Raw genomic sequence first — 16,377 nt, 5'->3', positions numbered from 1 at the left:
CAGCAAGTCACTTTTACAGAAATCTTTACATTTATTAGGAAATGATGCCAACTGTGATGGTCATAGTAACAACAAGGTAAAGTCGACCCTTAAGTGATATATAAAAGCATATTTACAACTGTACTAAATGTTCAACAAAAATATGAACACACTGGCGGTACAAAAGCTCAGCGGTCCATTTCTGAGATGCAGACGTGTACACGCATTTCGCAAAGTAAAGACAATTTTAGGGATTTCAGACTTGAGCAAAAAGGGAGAGATACAGTTGTGTGTGTCCTTGTGTCACTCCTTGGGTGGCTGGTTGGCTGCGTTGGCCCGGAGGACGGCCCCTGGGCTGGGGTACGGCCGCTGCTGGAAGAGAGGCCCTGCTGCTGTGGTGTCTGCACCCGTCTTTGCTTCATTACGCTTGGGCAAGCCGGTGGACCATGTGCCCCTATAAAGAGGAAGAAGTTTGTTCAATACATGGTCTGTCTTTATGTGCTTGAAAGAAAAGATGAAGTTGGGTCATCGTGGCTGTTCATTACCTTGGAGCATCAGAATAAGCACTTGGATCCATGGGGTCCATCTCATCATCTTTTCTCCCTGAAAGGCAGAGACACAGACGATATCAGTTTACGTACAATGCATCATTCAGAGTTTGTTCCTAGTTTGAAAATGATTGCATCGTAGGATATGGATATAAATATTACCTCTTTTGTTCTTGTTGTAGGGGGCGATGTCTTCTCTCCTCGGCTTTCTTCTGTCTCTGTCCCTCCCATCGTCCCTCTCCCGCTCCCTGTCCCGCTCTCTTTCCCGCTCCCTGTCTCTGTCCCGCTCTCTGTCTCTGTCTGGCTTCTCAAACTGCCTCTCGACTCTGTCATCTCCTCCCTCAACTAAAGAATAGAAGAAAAGGCAATAGTTATAAAATAATCCATTTCCAGTATCTAGGAAAACATGAAACAGTCTGTGCCTTCTATGAATACACAGCTGCTATGAACAGTCATGTAATTATAATTGTAATTGTTAATGGGCTCAGTTATGGTGGGTTTATAATGTCTTACCCCTCAATTTCTTGGCAGGTTTTGTTATCACTGTGGTCGGGTCATTCGGCGACAGCCAGGCAACCAAATCTGTCTCCACGTTCCAGTAGTAAGGGAGACCACTGCGGGGAAAAAAGTCTAATTTGAAGCCACAATTCACACAGTAATCTGCAGTGTCCTTAGGTGACACTGATCAGAGACACCAAAATACTGGTGTCTCTGACTGGAGTACTGGAGTGAAAATAAGGGGTTCAAACCAGTAAAGCAAGTTGCCACTCTCCTCTAGCCACTTTCACACAAAAAACAGTAAAAAAAAAAAAACTGTCCTCCCAAATGCACAATATCGGTTCTCAGACCCTTTCACGCTGCCTCTAACTTTTAAAAAGAAAACTTGGTTGAAAGATCAGTTTCAAATTATAAACTTACAAGTGCCACAGAATCCTATTGACTGTTGTGTTCAAAAACGTCGGCTATTAGTTTGCACCTTTTACACAGCGCAGAATGGTGGACCGAAGCTATCTTTATGAATCATGACTGTCCAAAGGCAGCATATTGGTTGTCTTCCCCACTCAGACATGAAATGAAGTGGGCATGGAACTCGCCGTTCAGCCGTTAACATGGGTGCAGCTTTCTTCAATAAGGAAGGATATTTAGGTTTTTGGGGATTGGTGGTTCTGTAGCTCTAGGCTATATTTTAGGTTTAGGTTATGTCACTCTTTATATTAACAGCTGGTCTAAAAATCAAAAAGGGTTGTTTCCAGTACATGAAAATGTTGTATTCATACAGCACCTGTGTCCTGAAAGTTGCAGCCCTTTAGTCTTACTATGGAGCTTTATGACCTTTTCAAATTTTTCATTTTAACCAGCTGTTACAGTGCCACAATGAGGTTGACTGGCGTTAAATAAAGTAAATCGTCTGGACATTAGTGGTATATGGATCTGCCAAGTTTGAAACTCAGTTTGTCTTGTCTGACTGACCTGACCCCCCCCCCCCCCACAAAGAATAAGCGTACCTGAGAAAAACTAAAGAAAGAAGACACTCGGGGGTGTAAACCTCAAGAAACTGTTGATGGTATTCCAATGCATAAACGTTCTTGTTCTGGTATTCTCAAGAGTAACGGTTTATTGTAGAAATCAAGTTAAACAAGACTCATCTGACTGAAAGAGATGTGGAGAGGCGTCACTTACCAAATGGGGTCAAACACTTTATACCAGTTTGGTGGCAAATTCTCTTGTCTGGTGGCCTCATAGTCTACATTGTTGTCATCGTAATCCTCGGCAATAATCTCCTCATCTGCCTCTAGATTAATTTTGCCAAGGGGGAGAAAGTTGTTACATGACACAGTATGAAACATTACAAAAATGTATAAATATATTAAGCCTAAGGTATTCATGTATAATGAATTCTACCTTGTTCTGATGGCTTAACAATCCCTCTCTTGGCCAAGCGGGCGAGCAGTGCTGGAGGCAGAGGCATCCTTCAAGACAAGAGCCAGATGCAACAGTGTTCAAAAATTCACCAGCCACTCTCGGCAGTTACCAAATAAAATGATTTAGAAAAGAATATCCAAACTGTAGTTACTGACCTATCAAAGTGGCTGGTGGTGTAGATACACGTTACCAGCCACAGCAGCGTTTAATTGATTGCTAGTGTTAATCTCCCACTGTGAATGCAAAGTAGGCCTCCAGTTACAGTGCGGGGCTCCAAGAATGACTGATACTACACATGTTAGTGTTCCTCTGAAAAATATCTTTAGGGGGTGGAAAGGTCTCTACATGAGCATTTAGACAGGGTGACTGAATAACTCAACTGAAACCAATAGGGCGGTCCATCCTGTCTATTCAGCAGTATGGGATACACTGATCATTACATGCATCTCACATTCTCCTTTTCATTCCTTGTTGTGCCCCTGTGCTCCTAATCTATCTATCTATCTATCGTAATCATCATACTGGGCTGCTTGTAGCCGCTCATATTTTAGTTGCATTGCTTTTTTATTTTTTTTAAATGGTACATTGTGTTATTTCGGATGATTCTTAAAATACGATACGGCGTTTATTCTCCCTGCACATCTGAAGACTTGCACCGCCAGCTCCATAGCGACCAAGTTACGTCGGACAGCCGCGTGAAAGATTACGGCAACAAACGGACCTGTGTTCACCTGGAATTATTACCAAACTACACAAACTTCGAAATACTGCTATTTTGTAGAAAAAGTGAGTAAAATATTGTTTGTCTTTACCTGTTTTAAGAAAAGTGCCCCCTTTAGCGTTGCGAGGTCTGAGCACAGTGGACGGTACGACTTCCCACAACAGCACACGCCGCGCACAGTGATGACGTCGGTATCTCTTGACGACAACAAACATGGAGGAATATGCCCGTGAGCCTTGGTAAAGTATATTTTAAAAAACATTTGCCTTTCACTGCATTTTGAAAATCTTGGTATCGACCACCGTGTTTCCCCTTTAAAGCCATAAGATATAGTTTGTTTTCATGTGTTATTTTTTATTTTCTGTTTGTTCTTTTAGAGGAAAAGGAACCTGTTCTTAGACTGAACTGAGCAGCTGGTTAGCTGGCTGCCTAGCTTAGTGAAGGGTCAGGGTTAGAGATAAAGCTCCAGTGGTCAATGTCTTGTGTACACAGGGACTGATAATGAAACTAGTGTCAGCTTCAGCAGTATTTCACATGAATACGACAGTATTTTTCAGTGACAGCAGAAAGTATAGTAAGCAAATTTAGCACTATACTGTGCAGAAAACATTCAAACACTAAACTGTTAGGCAGCTCTGTCTGCATACAGTCCTGTGTGGTTCTTTATGTCTGTGTGATTCACCATATGTGGCTTAGGAGCGCTGAAAAGCCACACCTCACATAACAAAACCTAGGTATATCTACTTTTCTCACATTTCCTGCTTTATCCCATCTTTATATTTTCATCCCCTCGTTTCTAAATGCATTCCTCTCCTCCCTGCTCCTATATCCCAGTCCCTGGAGGATAGTGGATGACTGTGGGGGTGCTTTCACCATGGGTGCAATCGGTGGAGGGGTGTTCCAGTCGATCAAGGGCTTTCGTAATGCCCCTGTGGTGAGTTCACAGAGGATTGCTCACTGACTCGCTCTGAGATACTTGACATTCATCAGGTTTTTAAAAGTCAGCATTCAACAATACTTGAATGTCTCTGTGTGCAGGGTGTCCGACACAGACTGAAAGGCAGTGCAAATGCCGTGAGAGTAAGAGCTCCGCAGATTGGGGGTGAGGAGCTCATTACCTTGACTATAGCTGTTGCTTTGTTAATATGATTATGGCACAGCACTTTGTGATGTTAAGAAACATGGTTTATATGATGATAACAATAAAATCAACAGTGATAAACTGAATATTTGAGTCAAGATTATTGATGAAATGATTTATCTGCAATAGTGTTTATTATATTTGGGAAGTGCAAAGGCCCATTATTTCTCAAAATTAGTGGGGATTGTAATTTCTTTGGCTAAAAGTTAAAGTACACATTCTTCAAAGCTGCTAACCCTCACTGGTTTGTTTCTGGTGGTTTTGCAGGTAGCTTTGCTGTGTGGGGCGGGCTCTTCTCCACCATCGACTGTGGTTTGGTCCGTCTGCGAGGGAAAGAGGATCCCTGGAACTCCATAACCAGTGGTGCGCTGACTGGGGCAATCCTGGCAGCACGCAGTAAGAGGAAACCCCTCCAGTGCTGTAGTATAGATCAACCGTAGCCATGCTACTCTTATGGCTTGAGACCACCTGCCTGCTTCGCTGGCCACGTCAGATTAACTGGTGTGATTCTTTGATTCTTGTGTTTCTCTTCAGGTGGGCCTCTAACTATGATGGGCTCCGCCATGATGGGAGGGATTTTGTTGGCTTTGATTGAGGGCTTTGGGATACTCCTAACCAGATACACGGCACAGCAGTTTCAGAACCGTGAGTACAGCTGATTGAGTTTTGCTGATGATATTTAAAGGAAAAATCCACGACAAACACTTTAATACTGTTAAAAAACAGCTATTGGTGATGTACCTTGCATTTCTGGGCCCATTTTGTTGTTTGGTGTATTTTTCTTTTTACCGTGGATAACTGGTCAAACATAGACAACGTGACGTCATGTTGAAATATTGCCAGTGCAGCTACAGTGGGGTCAATAGCAGAAAAATGATCTAAAACATCAACAGTAAACATCAGTCCCTCAGAATCAAAGAGGGCTTCGTCCGAGAGCCACCATTTTACACTGATATTCAACAATAAACAAAACAATAAAGGGAGAAATCCCTTGTAGAAGAGGAAGAAATACCAATTTCTCCACCGACAGTAGCCTCAGTAGACCATAATGCATTGCAGCCACAAGACATGTTGAGTTTTGAGTAAGGGGCACGACTCTCACGTTTTTTCTGCTGGAAAAACTCTCACTCTTGCTGTCACTATGCTATCCACTATCACTATCAGTATTGGACTTTCCACCGACACGTACTGAATGCAAGAAGTTCAAGCACGTTGTTGAAAGGCATTCTGGGAAATGTAGGAAATCACTAACTGAAGTAGATGTAGTCGAGGCAGGTTGAGGGAAAGTGGTTCACCAAAAAAGTAAATTACAACACTTGATCTCAAAATATCTCCTGGAATGCATTGAACATCACACAGCAGTGGTTTCCAGTCAACACATCACATGAAACAAACATTTTATCCTTATTGTTCTCTGTGTTTGCTTTACGTCCTTCGCCCCCTCTTCTCCAGCAAATCCTTTTGCAGAAGACCCCAGTCAGTTACCTCCGAAGGATGGTGGTCAACAGCAGGGGGCGAGGGGGCAGTTCCAGTAGGGGGCAACAAGGACCAAGCCCAGCTGTGAACACAGGAAGTGAGGCCAGAGAGTAGAGGGGACACTCAGACACCGCCCAGGGATCAGGAAGACCGGGAGGTGGAGAGACGGGTCCTTAGTCCCCTCAGTGGTGTCAAGTAGTTGCACTATATGCTTATACCTCAGGGGCAAATTACTGTCAGTTCTAGTTGTTTATAAATGAATGTTTGTATGTGCACCAGTGGTCCGTCTGACAAACCTCATGATATTTGCACCACCAGCTTTTCATGCAACATTTTCTATACCATAAGTCATGAGAATTTTTTAAACCAAAGTAACCCCTATGTTTATGAATTATATTATTGCTGTGACATTTCGGGGACAAATACTATATGCAATGCTGAAATGTATAAATAAGATCCAATTGATCTTGATTGCACAGACAAAAGCTATTAATCAAGCTCCCAAAGTGTTTTTAATTGTACAAATTAACTTAAGAGCAAGTCCATTGTTTTATGTTTGGAAGGTACAAAGGTGTGTGTGAGTGAGAAGTAAATAACATGTCTGTTACATTACAATATCATGTTTGTTCAGAGTGAGGTTTTTCCACTGAGTAATATTCTTATAAGCTATTGCTGAGTCTTGAAATGTGTGTCAGCTGTGACAATCAGTGCAAACCACTGTGTAAGGTTTTTAATCGTGTGTGTTCAGGACGGGTCTAGGCTTAGTGAACCCTCATTCCACTTTTTGTTTCCCTTTTGAGTTTCCCATAATAAGGTATTGCCTCACCTGGCAGCTTTCATAATTTTGAATTTATGTTGAATAGTTGTTATGTGATATAATAGAATATATGAGCACTAATCACATCTTCTCTTAATTATTGATCAACATGGATGTCCAGAGTTTGACTGACATGTATGTTTGTGCTGTCAGCCTGTTACCATGCACCTTTCACTATGTTGATCGCTGGATTATCCATCAAGCAACCAAGCACTTTTTAATTCCATCTCTCTCTTTACTCTTACATTGGTGGCACATGCCATGGCAGAGAGATGGATTAGCAGCATGAGCCTATGTGTTGCTGTTCAAAGTATGTATTCAATGTTGATTTATGTGTTGTCTTGATTTATTTATCATGCAAAACTTGACAAACATAATAAAAGACATCAATTGCTCTTTACAACTTGAATTGCTGTCATGTTTTTCTTACCACACTAGCTTTAGAAAGCTTAACATTATGTAACAGCTATGAGCAGTGATTATAATAACTGATGACGTTGTGAACATTACTTGCACCTGGGCTAAATCCTCTCAGTGCCACCGCCATTTACAATGGGAGCGCGCCCCCTATCGCCTCTGCCATGGCACTGCACCCACCGGCTGCTGTCCAAGGTGCTGAAATAGGATCTAGGTGACACCTACAGTATGTTGCCTTCTTCACCCCGAAACTTTTTCTTAGCATTCTTCACTGTTGTCCTCATCTTGGTAGCCTAACTTTACACTGTTTAACCAAAACCCCACCAAGCCAAGAAAGAGGTTTCTCCCAAGTTTACCTCCACCTTCCCCTTGAAGATTTCCACTGTCATCCTTTTAAACGGCTCAACTAGTGTAATCCTGAGGGCTGACCACCGCGGATATGGGCACGCGTTTATTTTAATATTCTTCGGCGATATGGGCCTGCATAGATGAAGACAGTTGCAGCTTTCATTTACACGCAGAAGAAACTAACAGAATCGCCTTTAATTGGATTTATAGGCTAGAAGACGTAGGTGAGCAGAATGGCCCATTGCCGCTCAGCTGGACCGGCGTGCTGCAGATGGACGAGGAAATGACAAGCTGGTCATTTTTTCCCCTTGGAAAGTTTTTTTTTTTTTGCCAATTTTATATTTGTGATCCATCCCGCATCACAGATCCCCTGAGGAGTTGATGTTGGGTTTTCTGAAGTGACTTCGGGGTGTTCAACTACGGACATGGATGCGGCAAAAAAAGGTAGGGATTCATTACGAAGTGTCTGAAGTTTGGTTTGCATACTGTAGAATAGGAAGAATGTGCCCCATATATCTTCCAGTCGGAGCCACCCATAATAAAAGACATGCACTCACCTGTAAAGTGCTTATACTCTGGGGAATGAATATGTTTATAAACCATACAGAAGGCTGTTTAAGTGTATGGACTGTGTATGGACGATAAACCATTTTTCTGAAACACTATTGGATGAAGATATTCAATGAGGGTGACATCATTGCTCAAACAGTTCCACCTAATAGTAAAGCATGTTTGGTAGCTTACAATAAAAAATAAAGCATATGCCTTTCACAAGAATTAGACAATGTGCAGCTATTGCCATCCCTTTCAAGTTTCCCATGTATTTGTTCTCATCAGCCTATATACTTTGGCTTTTCCGTTGTAATTTTACATGGGCCAAATAATAAAAATACCTGCAGGCTTATGTTGTGTGCAAGGCCTTGCTCAACAGGTGTTAATGGGCCTACTTTGGGATAGTGCTGGGCTAAGTGCCATACTGCTCACAATAAAGAAGTAGGTCACATCTGGTCTTATAATATGAAGCCTGCAGGACAGAATACCTGTCTGTAGCTATAGCCACATGTCAAATGGTTTCCTATTTATGTTGTATCTGTTTGTGTGGGCTGATATTAGCAATGAAATAATGTTTATTTACATAGCATGAGCTGGGGCTGAAACCCATGCAGCCTCCAGGTAGCAGCATTCCCAACTGAGCCACTAGGGCTGATAAGTATTTGTTGTTGTTTGTTTGTTTACCACATAGCCCATTATATTTAGGTTTAACAATATAGGAGAAATATCTATGACCATGACAGACCTACGTCTCTACTGGACTTCCTATCAAGTATCTATTTCAGCCTTACCTGTATTTGTTTACTTGCTCAGAATAAAGCAGTTCAGTCTGTAAATCTTCTAGTGGTCTTGTAATGCCCATATGTGTTTCAGATTTCAAGTGCAGGATGCTGTTAAGTGTTGAAAACACAGAATTGCATAATTACGGCTGTGTACCCTCTGTTTTTCAGCAGATGGCCCCCCTGGGGGCGATGGCGGAAAATCAGACACCCTGGGCTCCACTGGCTCGGCCAGAAAGAGAGGAGGGGGGGCCAAGAAGGCGATGCAGGCGAACAAGTCTGCCCTGCGGGCCCCCCGAGCCCTCTGCTGCCTCACGCTCAGCAACCCCATCCGCATGGCAGCGCTGGCCCTAGTGGAGTGGAAATATCCTTCTCTGCCTTATGAGTCTGTGTGTGTGTGTTGGGGTGGGGCACGTGTTTATTGGTTTGTATATGTTTCTACATACAGATACAGCCATACATGTCATGCGTATGTATAACGTGTGTATGGGAATGTGTTGGGTTGGGCTATGTAGGTGGGTAGGAGTTGTTGTATGGGATGTTGTTGTTTATGTGTGGAAATGCCTTCATGTGGCTTGTCGTACCCTTAACTGCAATCCTGCAGGCCTTTTGATATATTCATTCTTCTTGCCATTTTCGCCAACTGTGTGGCCATGGGAGTTACCAAACCTTACCCAGATGACGACTCCAATGCTACTAATCACAACCTGGTGAGTTATCGACAGGCAAATTTAGCTTCAGAGGGAAGTTATGGTTAAAATGTCTCAAAAAGGGTCTGAGTGTGAGTTAATTTTGAAAGTTGTAAAATAAGACTGAATTTTATAGGTTGAGTTTTGATGATCAAAAGATAGGTAAGGCTCAAACATGAGGTGAAATGATGTGATATCACATGCAGGTAATTAATGGCCTGATAGATAGATAGATAGATAGATAGATAGATAGATAGATTCATACATACATACATACATACTTACATACCTATACAGTATGTATAAATACATACATACATATTTTGATATATAGATACATAGACAGATAGATACCTAGACCAACAGATACATAGATAGACTGACAGACAAATAGGATAAGGGAGAAATGGATGGTTAGTAGAAATATCTTAGAAAGGTTTAAATGGAGAATGTTGAGATAGTCTGGCTGAAGTATGCATGAACTGAAGTGTGACTTATGGCTCAGCCTCTTGCCTTATATGCACGTCCCTGTTTCCCAAGGCTTGATTCACAACAAAACATTCTTATGAGGGAAATACCTTCATACCTTCGCTGCTGTGTCTCCTGACATAGAGCAGTCAGTTGGTATTATGTTGAAGGTAGCAACAATCAGTGAGAAGATGTTCTGTTAAAGGGTAATGGTATTAGAGGGGAAAAGTTGCGGTGCGACCTCAGTTAGGTGACCCTGTCAGGGATAATGATGCTTAAACACCAACCATCTGCTTCGTTTCCCCTCTCTCCATCTCTCTCTCTCTCTCTCTCTCTCTCTCTCTTTCTTTGTCGTCTTTCAGTCACATGATATGATCCAATTTCTGAACGTTAGATATCAATGCTGTCGGATGAATTTCATGTTTTAACTTCAATTGAAGGATTCCTTGCTTTGGGTGTATGAAACCTTTTCAGAGCCAATTAGATAAACTCAATAATCAAGCTAAAAAGAAGGCTGCTTTTCTTAGATCCTGGAAATTTGTCGTTTTGGAGATACAAGGTTTTCACCCAACAACACTGATATAATATCTCCTAAAGCTTCACATTGTTCCATAATTCCATAATTGGTAACAACCTGTACTTAATCTGCAGGGAGTAAAAATGATCAGCAGTTTTAGTTCAAAGAGTGAAATTGTAAGAGCAGCAGGAGACCTTTGTAAATCAGTATGCTGGTGCCCCCCACCCCCTACACACACACACACACACACACACACACACACACACACACCCCAGAGGCTTGGCCTTGCTGTGGGATAGATGGTTAGTGGATCTCTTTATTGGATTGCAGTTGGGAGGTAAAACTGCAGGGTGAACTGTGTCAGTTTACCATATGGTTCCTTCCACTGTAGTTCATTGGGCGTGTAAATGATCTTATTGGTTGTTATATTCCAATACTAATGCAGCTGTTAGTCTTCAGTTAAAGATTTCACATGTCCACCTCCAACAAACTGACTGTCAAAATCAATACCACTTTATGACTTAATATCACTTAATATCATCCATTTTTGGATCGTTTTGTGAATGTTACTGATCTGTATGAACCCCAGTCATCTAACATCACACCACATTGCACCTGGACTATTGTGTCAAGCTGAGGAAACGGCCTAGTGACAGTGGTAGCAGTGATTAGAAGTATTAGGCTGAAGGTCACTGAACAGGGATCCGGTGACAGGCTTAACCATGTTAGGCAGTGGGTCAAGAGGTTAGAAAGCCACTGTGATCAGCAGTGCAGGAGAGAAAGACAGCTGATGCTACTTATTGCTGTGTGTGGTTAGAAACATTCAAAAGTCATCAAAGGCCTTATTTTACATTGACAAGAGCTATGAAAGCTATCTTTTCAATACTACCCTGACATTACATTACTGCAAAATGCCAAGACATTGAAAAGTATTCCTTATTTACTCATTTCAGATGCACTGATTCACTGGCTCAGAAAAGAAAAGACATTGAAATTTTGCCTGACCGTCCCCACCTCTCCTTTTGTTCTCAGGAACAAGTGGAGTACGTCTTCCTCGTCATCTTCACCATCGAGACCTTCACGAAAATCCTGGCGTACGGCTTGGTCATGCACCCCAGCGCCTACATACGCAGCGGATGGAACTTGCTTGATTTCATTATCGTCATTGTCGGGTATATTTGGCTCTTCTAGTGCTCACAAAGTGTTTCATCACCAGTAAGAAGTAAAGTGTAACAGCTGTTGTTTGTGTCTGTGCAGGTTGTTCAGTGTAATAGCGGAGGGGATGACAGACCATAAACCAGGAGAGGCCCATCATGCTGCGGGAAAACCTGGAGGCTTGGATGTCAAAGCCCTTCGAGCATTCAGAGTGTTAAGACCGCTCAGGCTGGTATCTGGTGTACCAAGTGCGTTTATCATGTATTACGCACTTTGTTTGTGTGTGTGTATGTATGCTAGTGTGTGCCACGTGCTACATGCACCACTGAAAATGCACGTTTGCCTCGCCAGGTCTACAAATTGTGTTGAACTCCATCATGAAAGCCATGGTCCCCCTGCTCCACATCGGTATGCTGGTCATGTTCGTCATCATCATCTATGCTATCATCGGCTTGGAGCTCTTCATCGGCAGGATGCACAAGACCTGCTACTACTTTGGCACAGGTCTCCGCTGTCACAAAACAAAACACAACCTGTATTTTAGTCTACACCAGAACAAGTGCACACTACATCCTCTGTACAGTTTAACCTATTTTAACCAAATGCTAGAAATATATGAGTTTTGTTCTAAAATCAGATATCCACAATTTGAAAATAGTAAAACCCACTCTTACAAGCTGATCAATAGCATTAAATAAAAAAAACACAATGCCACTTATTAAAAGATAGTAATTCCTCCTTTGACAAAATGATAATATTTTAACAGACTGGGTCATATATATTTTTGAGGTATTGAATGTTGTGTTGAATGACAATGTTCAGTTAACAACTTTAATTCAATTATTTTGTGCAATAAATTCTTCAGTTGCTGTTTAGATGCAAAAGATGTGACTGTCTGTCTTCTGCTGTTCCCTGCTCTAGAGCTTATGGTGGACGACGACCCCACACCGTGTGCGTTTGCCGGGAACGGGCGTTTTTGTGCCACCAATGGGACCGAGTGTAGGGGCAAGTGGGAGGGGCCCAACGGCGGCATCACGAACTTCGACAATATTTTCTTTGCCATGCTGACTGTTTTCCAGTGTATCACCATGGAGGGCTGGACAGATGTCCTCTACTGGGTACATACACGTGGTCCTGGATGCTCCACAGTTTCCACACTCCAACTCTTGTTGTTTTTCCGCTCCAGTGTGGAAACACCTGACTGAATACTTGTCTGCTCTCTCTCTCTCTATCTCTCTCGCTATCTCTCTCTGCACAGATGAATGATGCCATCGGCTTTGAGATTCCCTGGATTTACTTTGTTTCCCTGGTCATTTTTGGATCATTTTTCATTATCAACCTTGTATTGGGTGTGTTGAGCGGGTAGGTGACACCAAAGTTAAAGATATGCTGTTAGCTGTTGCACTGCAGGCCTCTATTTGCTGTTATTGTGTGTTGACAGACATATAAATTGTTTAAAACTACTCCCTTCTCCCACAGTTTCCTATGTGTTTTATATCTGTGTGTGTGTGTGTGTGTACGTGCACAGAGAGTTCTCCAAGGAAAGAGAGAAGGCCGTGGCACGCGGCGAGCTGCAGAAGGCCCAGGAGAGCAAGCAGATGGAGGAGGACATGATAGGCTACATGGACTGGCTCATAGAGGCCGAGGACGTGGATGAAGAAGGAAACAAGCGTTAGTTTAACACACACACACACACATACACACACACACACACACACACACACACACACACACACACACACGCATACACATACTCAAACCCCCTGGAAACACCTGCAAACACTTACTGTACACCTGCATACTTCCAGTCGTATGTAATCCACTTCTGTATGTGTCCAAAGGTGCTGCAATTGCCAAGAAAAAGATGATGAAGAAGTTTGGCTGGTACAAACACAGTGAGGACGGAGGAGGTATGACGGCTGTCCTTTATCTGTTGAAGTCTCATATATGTAGTTTGATTCTCTCTAACGGCTCGGACTTATCTATGTGTTCCACAGAATCAGACTCTGACGACGACATAGCGTATCTTGATGACGACAGCGGCTTCTGTGCCTCGCTCATGTAAGGCAACAGTAAAATACCAACATTATTTCACTATCACAACACATCAGTGGCATGAAGGTTTTGGAAATGTCATTTCATGAGTTTCTTTTGTTTTCTCGTTTCCTCAGGGCGAAGATGATGGCCAACAGTTTCTGGTAAGATTTTCAAGTGTTACATATACAGTATATGATTGATTTAAGATGGAGAGCATGCACTTTCACAAAGATTAAGTTGTTCACTCATTCAGATGCTCTTTGTCATTCAAAATACTGTTTCTTTTTCTCTTTCTATAGTGATCAGTTGTGCCAGCTGAATCATACATTTAGGAAGAATTGCCGTGTGGCAGTCAAGACCACTAACTTCTACTGGTTGGTGCTTCTACTGGTGTTCCTCAACACGGTGGCCAGCGCCTCAGAGCATTACGGGCAGCCCAAGTGGCTCACAGAAATGCAAGGTCAGGATGCACTCTTCCCTTCATGTTAGCCCTTTCTTTGCTTTTTTTTTTTTGTCTGATACCCATCCAACCTCTCTGTTTGTCCCTCAGAGCGGGCCAATAAGATCCTGCTGCTGCTGTTCACTCTGGAGATGTCGATGAAGATGTACGCCTTCGGGCTGCAGATCTACTTCATGGCGCTGTTCAACCGCTTCGATTGCTTCGTGGTGTGCGGCGGCATCCTGGAGACGCTGCTTGTCGAGATGGAGTTCATCCCGCCCATCGGCATCTCTGTGCTGCGCTGCATCCGACTGCTCAGGATATTCAAGATGACTCGGTAATTGATATCAGAGTTTAAGAAAGGTGACAGGGAGAAAGTTTAGTTCAGTCACACATTTGCAGCTTTCATGATATTGAGATGTTGCGCATCTCATATCAATCGACTGCATAGGAGAGACACTCCACCACTGAATGAGTTTAGCTCCATCTGTAGTTATTTGAATCATTCCCTTTTTGCAGTCATTTCATCCATTTTATGTGCATTTACTGACCGTGTGCCCATGCTTTTTATTGAAATCCCCCACTGACTGTACTTTTCAGGCACTGGGCGGCCTTGTCTGACCTGGTAAACTCACTGCTCAACTCCATGAAAGCTATCTGCTCCCTTCTGCTGCTGCTCTTCCTCTTCCTCATCATCTTCGCCCTGCTGGGCATGCAGTTGTTCGGTGGCAAATTCAACTTTGATGAGACTCAGATGAAGAGGAGTACCTTTGACTCCTTCCCCCAGGCTCTGCTCACCTGCTTCCAGGTCATTTGCACCTCTAACTCACAATGCTACTGTGCTCTCTAATTCAATTCATCAATGATTTTTGTATTGTGTTGTATGCATCATGTTATATCTGCTTCTCTCTCTCTGTCCCTCTCTGTCTGTCTGTCTGTCTGCAGATCCTCACTGGAGAGGACTGGAACGCTGTCATGTATGATGGCATTATGGCCTATGGAGGGCCGGTCTTCCCGAACATGGTGGTGTGCATTTACTTTGTCATCCTCTTTGTCTGCGGTAACTGTATCCTTTCTACTTAGTGAAGGGTCAAAACATTACCAATGCATTTCTTAAGCTGTCGTTCTTACTTTATGAGCCGCACATTAACAGTAAGCCTTCTATCCCACACGGAGCAAAGTTCACTCCTTCATTTTGACATCAGACATCCTGCTCAATGTCTTCTTGGCTATCGCTGTGGACAACTTGGCAGGAGGCGGCGGAAAGAAAAAAGTCGAGTAAGTTTGAGATAAGGAAAGGGGATCGTGAACAACGGTATCAAACAGATTCAGAAGTGACTTATCCTTTTATTTGCTAATGCTCCTACATTGATCAGTGTGGTTAAGTACAGATAAATGTATTGTTTCTTTTACTTAGTTGCCTGACATTTGTTTTTGCAGAGAGAAAAAGGAAGAGGAAGAGGAGTGGGATGAAGATGAGGAGAAAGAGGATGAAGATGCAGGGGTAGAGGATGTTTATTTCTTCGTGCATCGTATTGGACGTTTACAAACGGAAGCATGCAAAAAAGACAACAGCTGATCTTGTGCCTTTTTATCCCCTCTGTCCTTCCTGTGTGTAGAATGAGGAGGATGATTGGCAGGAGAACGAGGAGCTGAGGGCCATTGAGGGGCTGGAGGGTGAGTCTGTTGGACATCACACCCTGCAGGAGAAACACTAGAACACACTGATGAAGACATAAACTGTCTCTCATACCTTTTCTGTATGCTTCTTCTTCTACTGTAGGAGTCGCTCCGCTGAAGCCCGACTTCTCTGGGCCCAAAGAGAAGATTGTCCCGATCCCTGATGGAAGCTCCTTCTTCATCCTTGGGAAGAAAAACTGGTAATCTGAGATTGCACATGTGCCACATAACGTGTATAGTGTATGGTTGGACTTTTCCAATCCCAAAATTTATTCTATAACTTTATTCCATAATTCCCCATTGATTGACAAAAAAGGGGCCATGGAGCGTCACATTAAGACATTACTGCATGTTGAAATACTTTTCTCTGTGATTTCCTTCCCATCCTCAGTTTGCGAGTGGCCTGCCACAACCTCATCCACCACCCCTACTTCACCAACTTCATCCTCATCTTCATCATCCTCAGTAGTATTTCCCTGGCTGCTGAGGACCCAATCAAATCCCACTCATTCAGGAACATTGTAAGGCCGACCACATCAGAACCTCTGCTGCATTTCCTCTTGCAAATAGGCTGTAATATCCAGTCATCCCCTTCAGTCTGTTCACGCTTGCCTGCCATAGAATATGACAGCCTGCTCATACTTCAATAAATAGAAAAATAGAATAGAATTAGAATAGAATAGAGTCTGGA

The 16,377-nt window shown here is 42.8% G+C and overlaps 3 protein-coding genes across 4 annotated transcripts in view; 2 read left to right on the top strand and 1 right to left on the bottom strand.

The window, feature by feature from the left end:
- Positions 1-13: 13 nt before the first annotated feature.
- pqbp1 (polyglutamine binding protein 1) lies at positions 14-3,344 on the bottom strand. The gene is made up of 7 exons (XM_071545853.1): positions 3,263-3,344; positions 2,430-2,497; positions 2,208-2,319; positions 1,041-1,141; positions 690-872; positions 525-582; positions 14-433 (listed from the first exon to the last, which is right to left on the bottom strand). The coding sequence occupies exons 2-7, from the start codon at positions 2,494-2,496 to the stop codon at positions 283-285; spliced, it is 672 nt and encodes a 223-aa protein (XP_071401954.1). The 5' UTR covers position 2,497; positions 3,263-3,344; the 3' UTR covers positions 14-282.
- A 30-nt stretch (positions 3,345-3,374) lies between these two features.
- timm17b (translocase of inner mitochondrial membrane 17 homolog B (yeast)) lies at positions 3,375-6,958 on the top strand. 2 transcript variants are annotated; one of them, XM_071545872.1, is made up of 6 exons: positions 3,375-3,410; positions 4,006-4,105; positions 4,210-4,273; positions 4,580-4,675; positions 4,847-4,957; positions 5,765-6,958. In XM_071545872.1, the coding sequence occupies exons 1-6, from the start codon at positions 3,385-3,387 to the stop codon at positions 5,845-5,847; spliced, it is 480 nt and encodes a 159-aa protein (XP_071401973.1). In that variant the 5' UTR covers positions 3,375-3,384; the 3' UTR covers positions 5,848-6,958. The 2 variants fall into 2 exon arrangements, with proteins under 2 accessions (XP_071401973.1, XP_071401972.1); XM_071545871.1 differs by having other exon boundaries at positions 4,580-4,708.
- Positions 6,959-7,795: 837 nt separating this feature from the next.
- Positions 7,796-16,377, top strand: part of LOC139666598 (voltage-dependent L-type calcium channel subunit alpha-1D-like) — a 19,965-nt gene continuing 11,383 nt past the window's right edge. Inside the window, exons 1-21 of the mRNA XM_071545886.1 lie at positions 7,796-7,814; positions 8,876-9,086; positions 9,306-9,411; positions 11,408-11,547; positions 11,633-11,778; positions 11,882-12,034; positions 12,452-12,648; positions 12,789-12,892; positions 13,059-13,201; positions 13,372-13,440; positions 13,528-13,591; positions 13,702-13,728; positions 13,867-14,027; positions 14,118-14,343; positions 14,607-14,814; positions 14,952-15,072; positions 15,212-15,284; positions 15,447-15,510; positions 15,626-15,683; positions 15,790-15,886; positions 16,078-16,207. Of these exons, the coding sequence (XP_071401987.1) occupies positions 7,796-7,814; positions 8,876-9,086; positions 9,306-9,411; positions 11,408-11,547; positions 11,633-11,778; positions 11,882-12,034; positions 12,452-12,648; positions 12,789-12,892; positions 13,059-13,201; positions 13,372-13,440; positions 13,528-13,591; positions 13,702-13,728; positions 13,867-14,027; positions 14,118-14,343; positions 14,607-14,814; positions 14,952-15,072; positions 15,212-15,284; positions 15,447-15,510; positions 15,626-15,683; positions 15,790-15,886; positions 16,078-16,207 (2,517 nt within the window). The remainder of the gene's footprint in view (positions 7,815-8,875; positions 9,087-9,305; positions 9,412-11,407; positions 11,548-11,632; positions 11,779-11,881; positions 12,035-12,451; positions 12,649-12,788; positions 12,893-13,058; positions 13,202-13,371; positions 13,441-13,527; positions 13,592-13,701; positions 13,729-13,866; positions 14,028-14,117; positions 14,344-14,606; positions 14,815-14,951; positions 15,073-15,211; positions 15,285-15,446; positions 15,511-15,625; positions 15,684-15,789; positions 15,887-16,077; positions 16,208-16,377) is intronic.

Source organism: Centroberyx affinis, unplaced genomic scaffold, assembly GCF_046629955.1.
Source record: "Centroberyx affinis isolate AG114_WGS23_722 - 3 ecotype Tasmania unplaced genomic scaffold, CSIRO-AGI_Caff_v1 ptg005062l_1, whole genome shotgun sequence".
NCBI classification, from domain to species: Eukaryota; Metazoa; Chordata; class Actinopteri; order Beryciformes; family Berycidae; genus Centroberyx; species Centroberyx affinis.
Note: the sequence above shows the minus strand (reverse complement) of the source record. Positions and strands in the feature narration are given on the sequence as shown.

Excerpts from the sequence above, each read along its gene's own strand:
- timm17b (XM_071545871.1), top strand. The coding sequence starts at position 3,385 with ATGGAGGAATATGCCCGTGAGCCTTG. Across the intron at positions 4,106-4,209 it reads GCTTTCGTAATGCCCCTGTG|GGTGTCCGACACAGACTGAA; the intron begins GTGAGTTCACAG and ends CTCTGTGTGCAG. Across the intron at positions 4,274-4,579 it reads AAGAGCTCCGCAGATTGGGG|GTAGCTTTGCTGTGTGGGGC; the intron begins GTGAGGAGCTCA and ends GTGGTTTTGCAG.
- pqbp1 (XM_071545853.1), bottom strand. The coding sequence starts at position 2,496 with ATGCCTCTGCCTCCAGCACTGCTCGCCCGCTTGGCCAAGAGAGGGATT. Across the intron at positions 1,142-2,207 it reads AAAGTGTTTGACCCCATTTG|TGGTCTCCCTTACTACTGGA; the intron begins GTAAGTGACGCC and ends TTTTCCCCGCAG. Across the intron at positions 583-689 it reads CTACAACAAGAACAAAAGAG|GGAGAAAAGATGATGAGATG; the intron begins GTAATATTTATA and ends TCTGCCTTTCAG.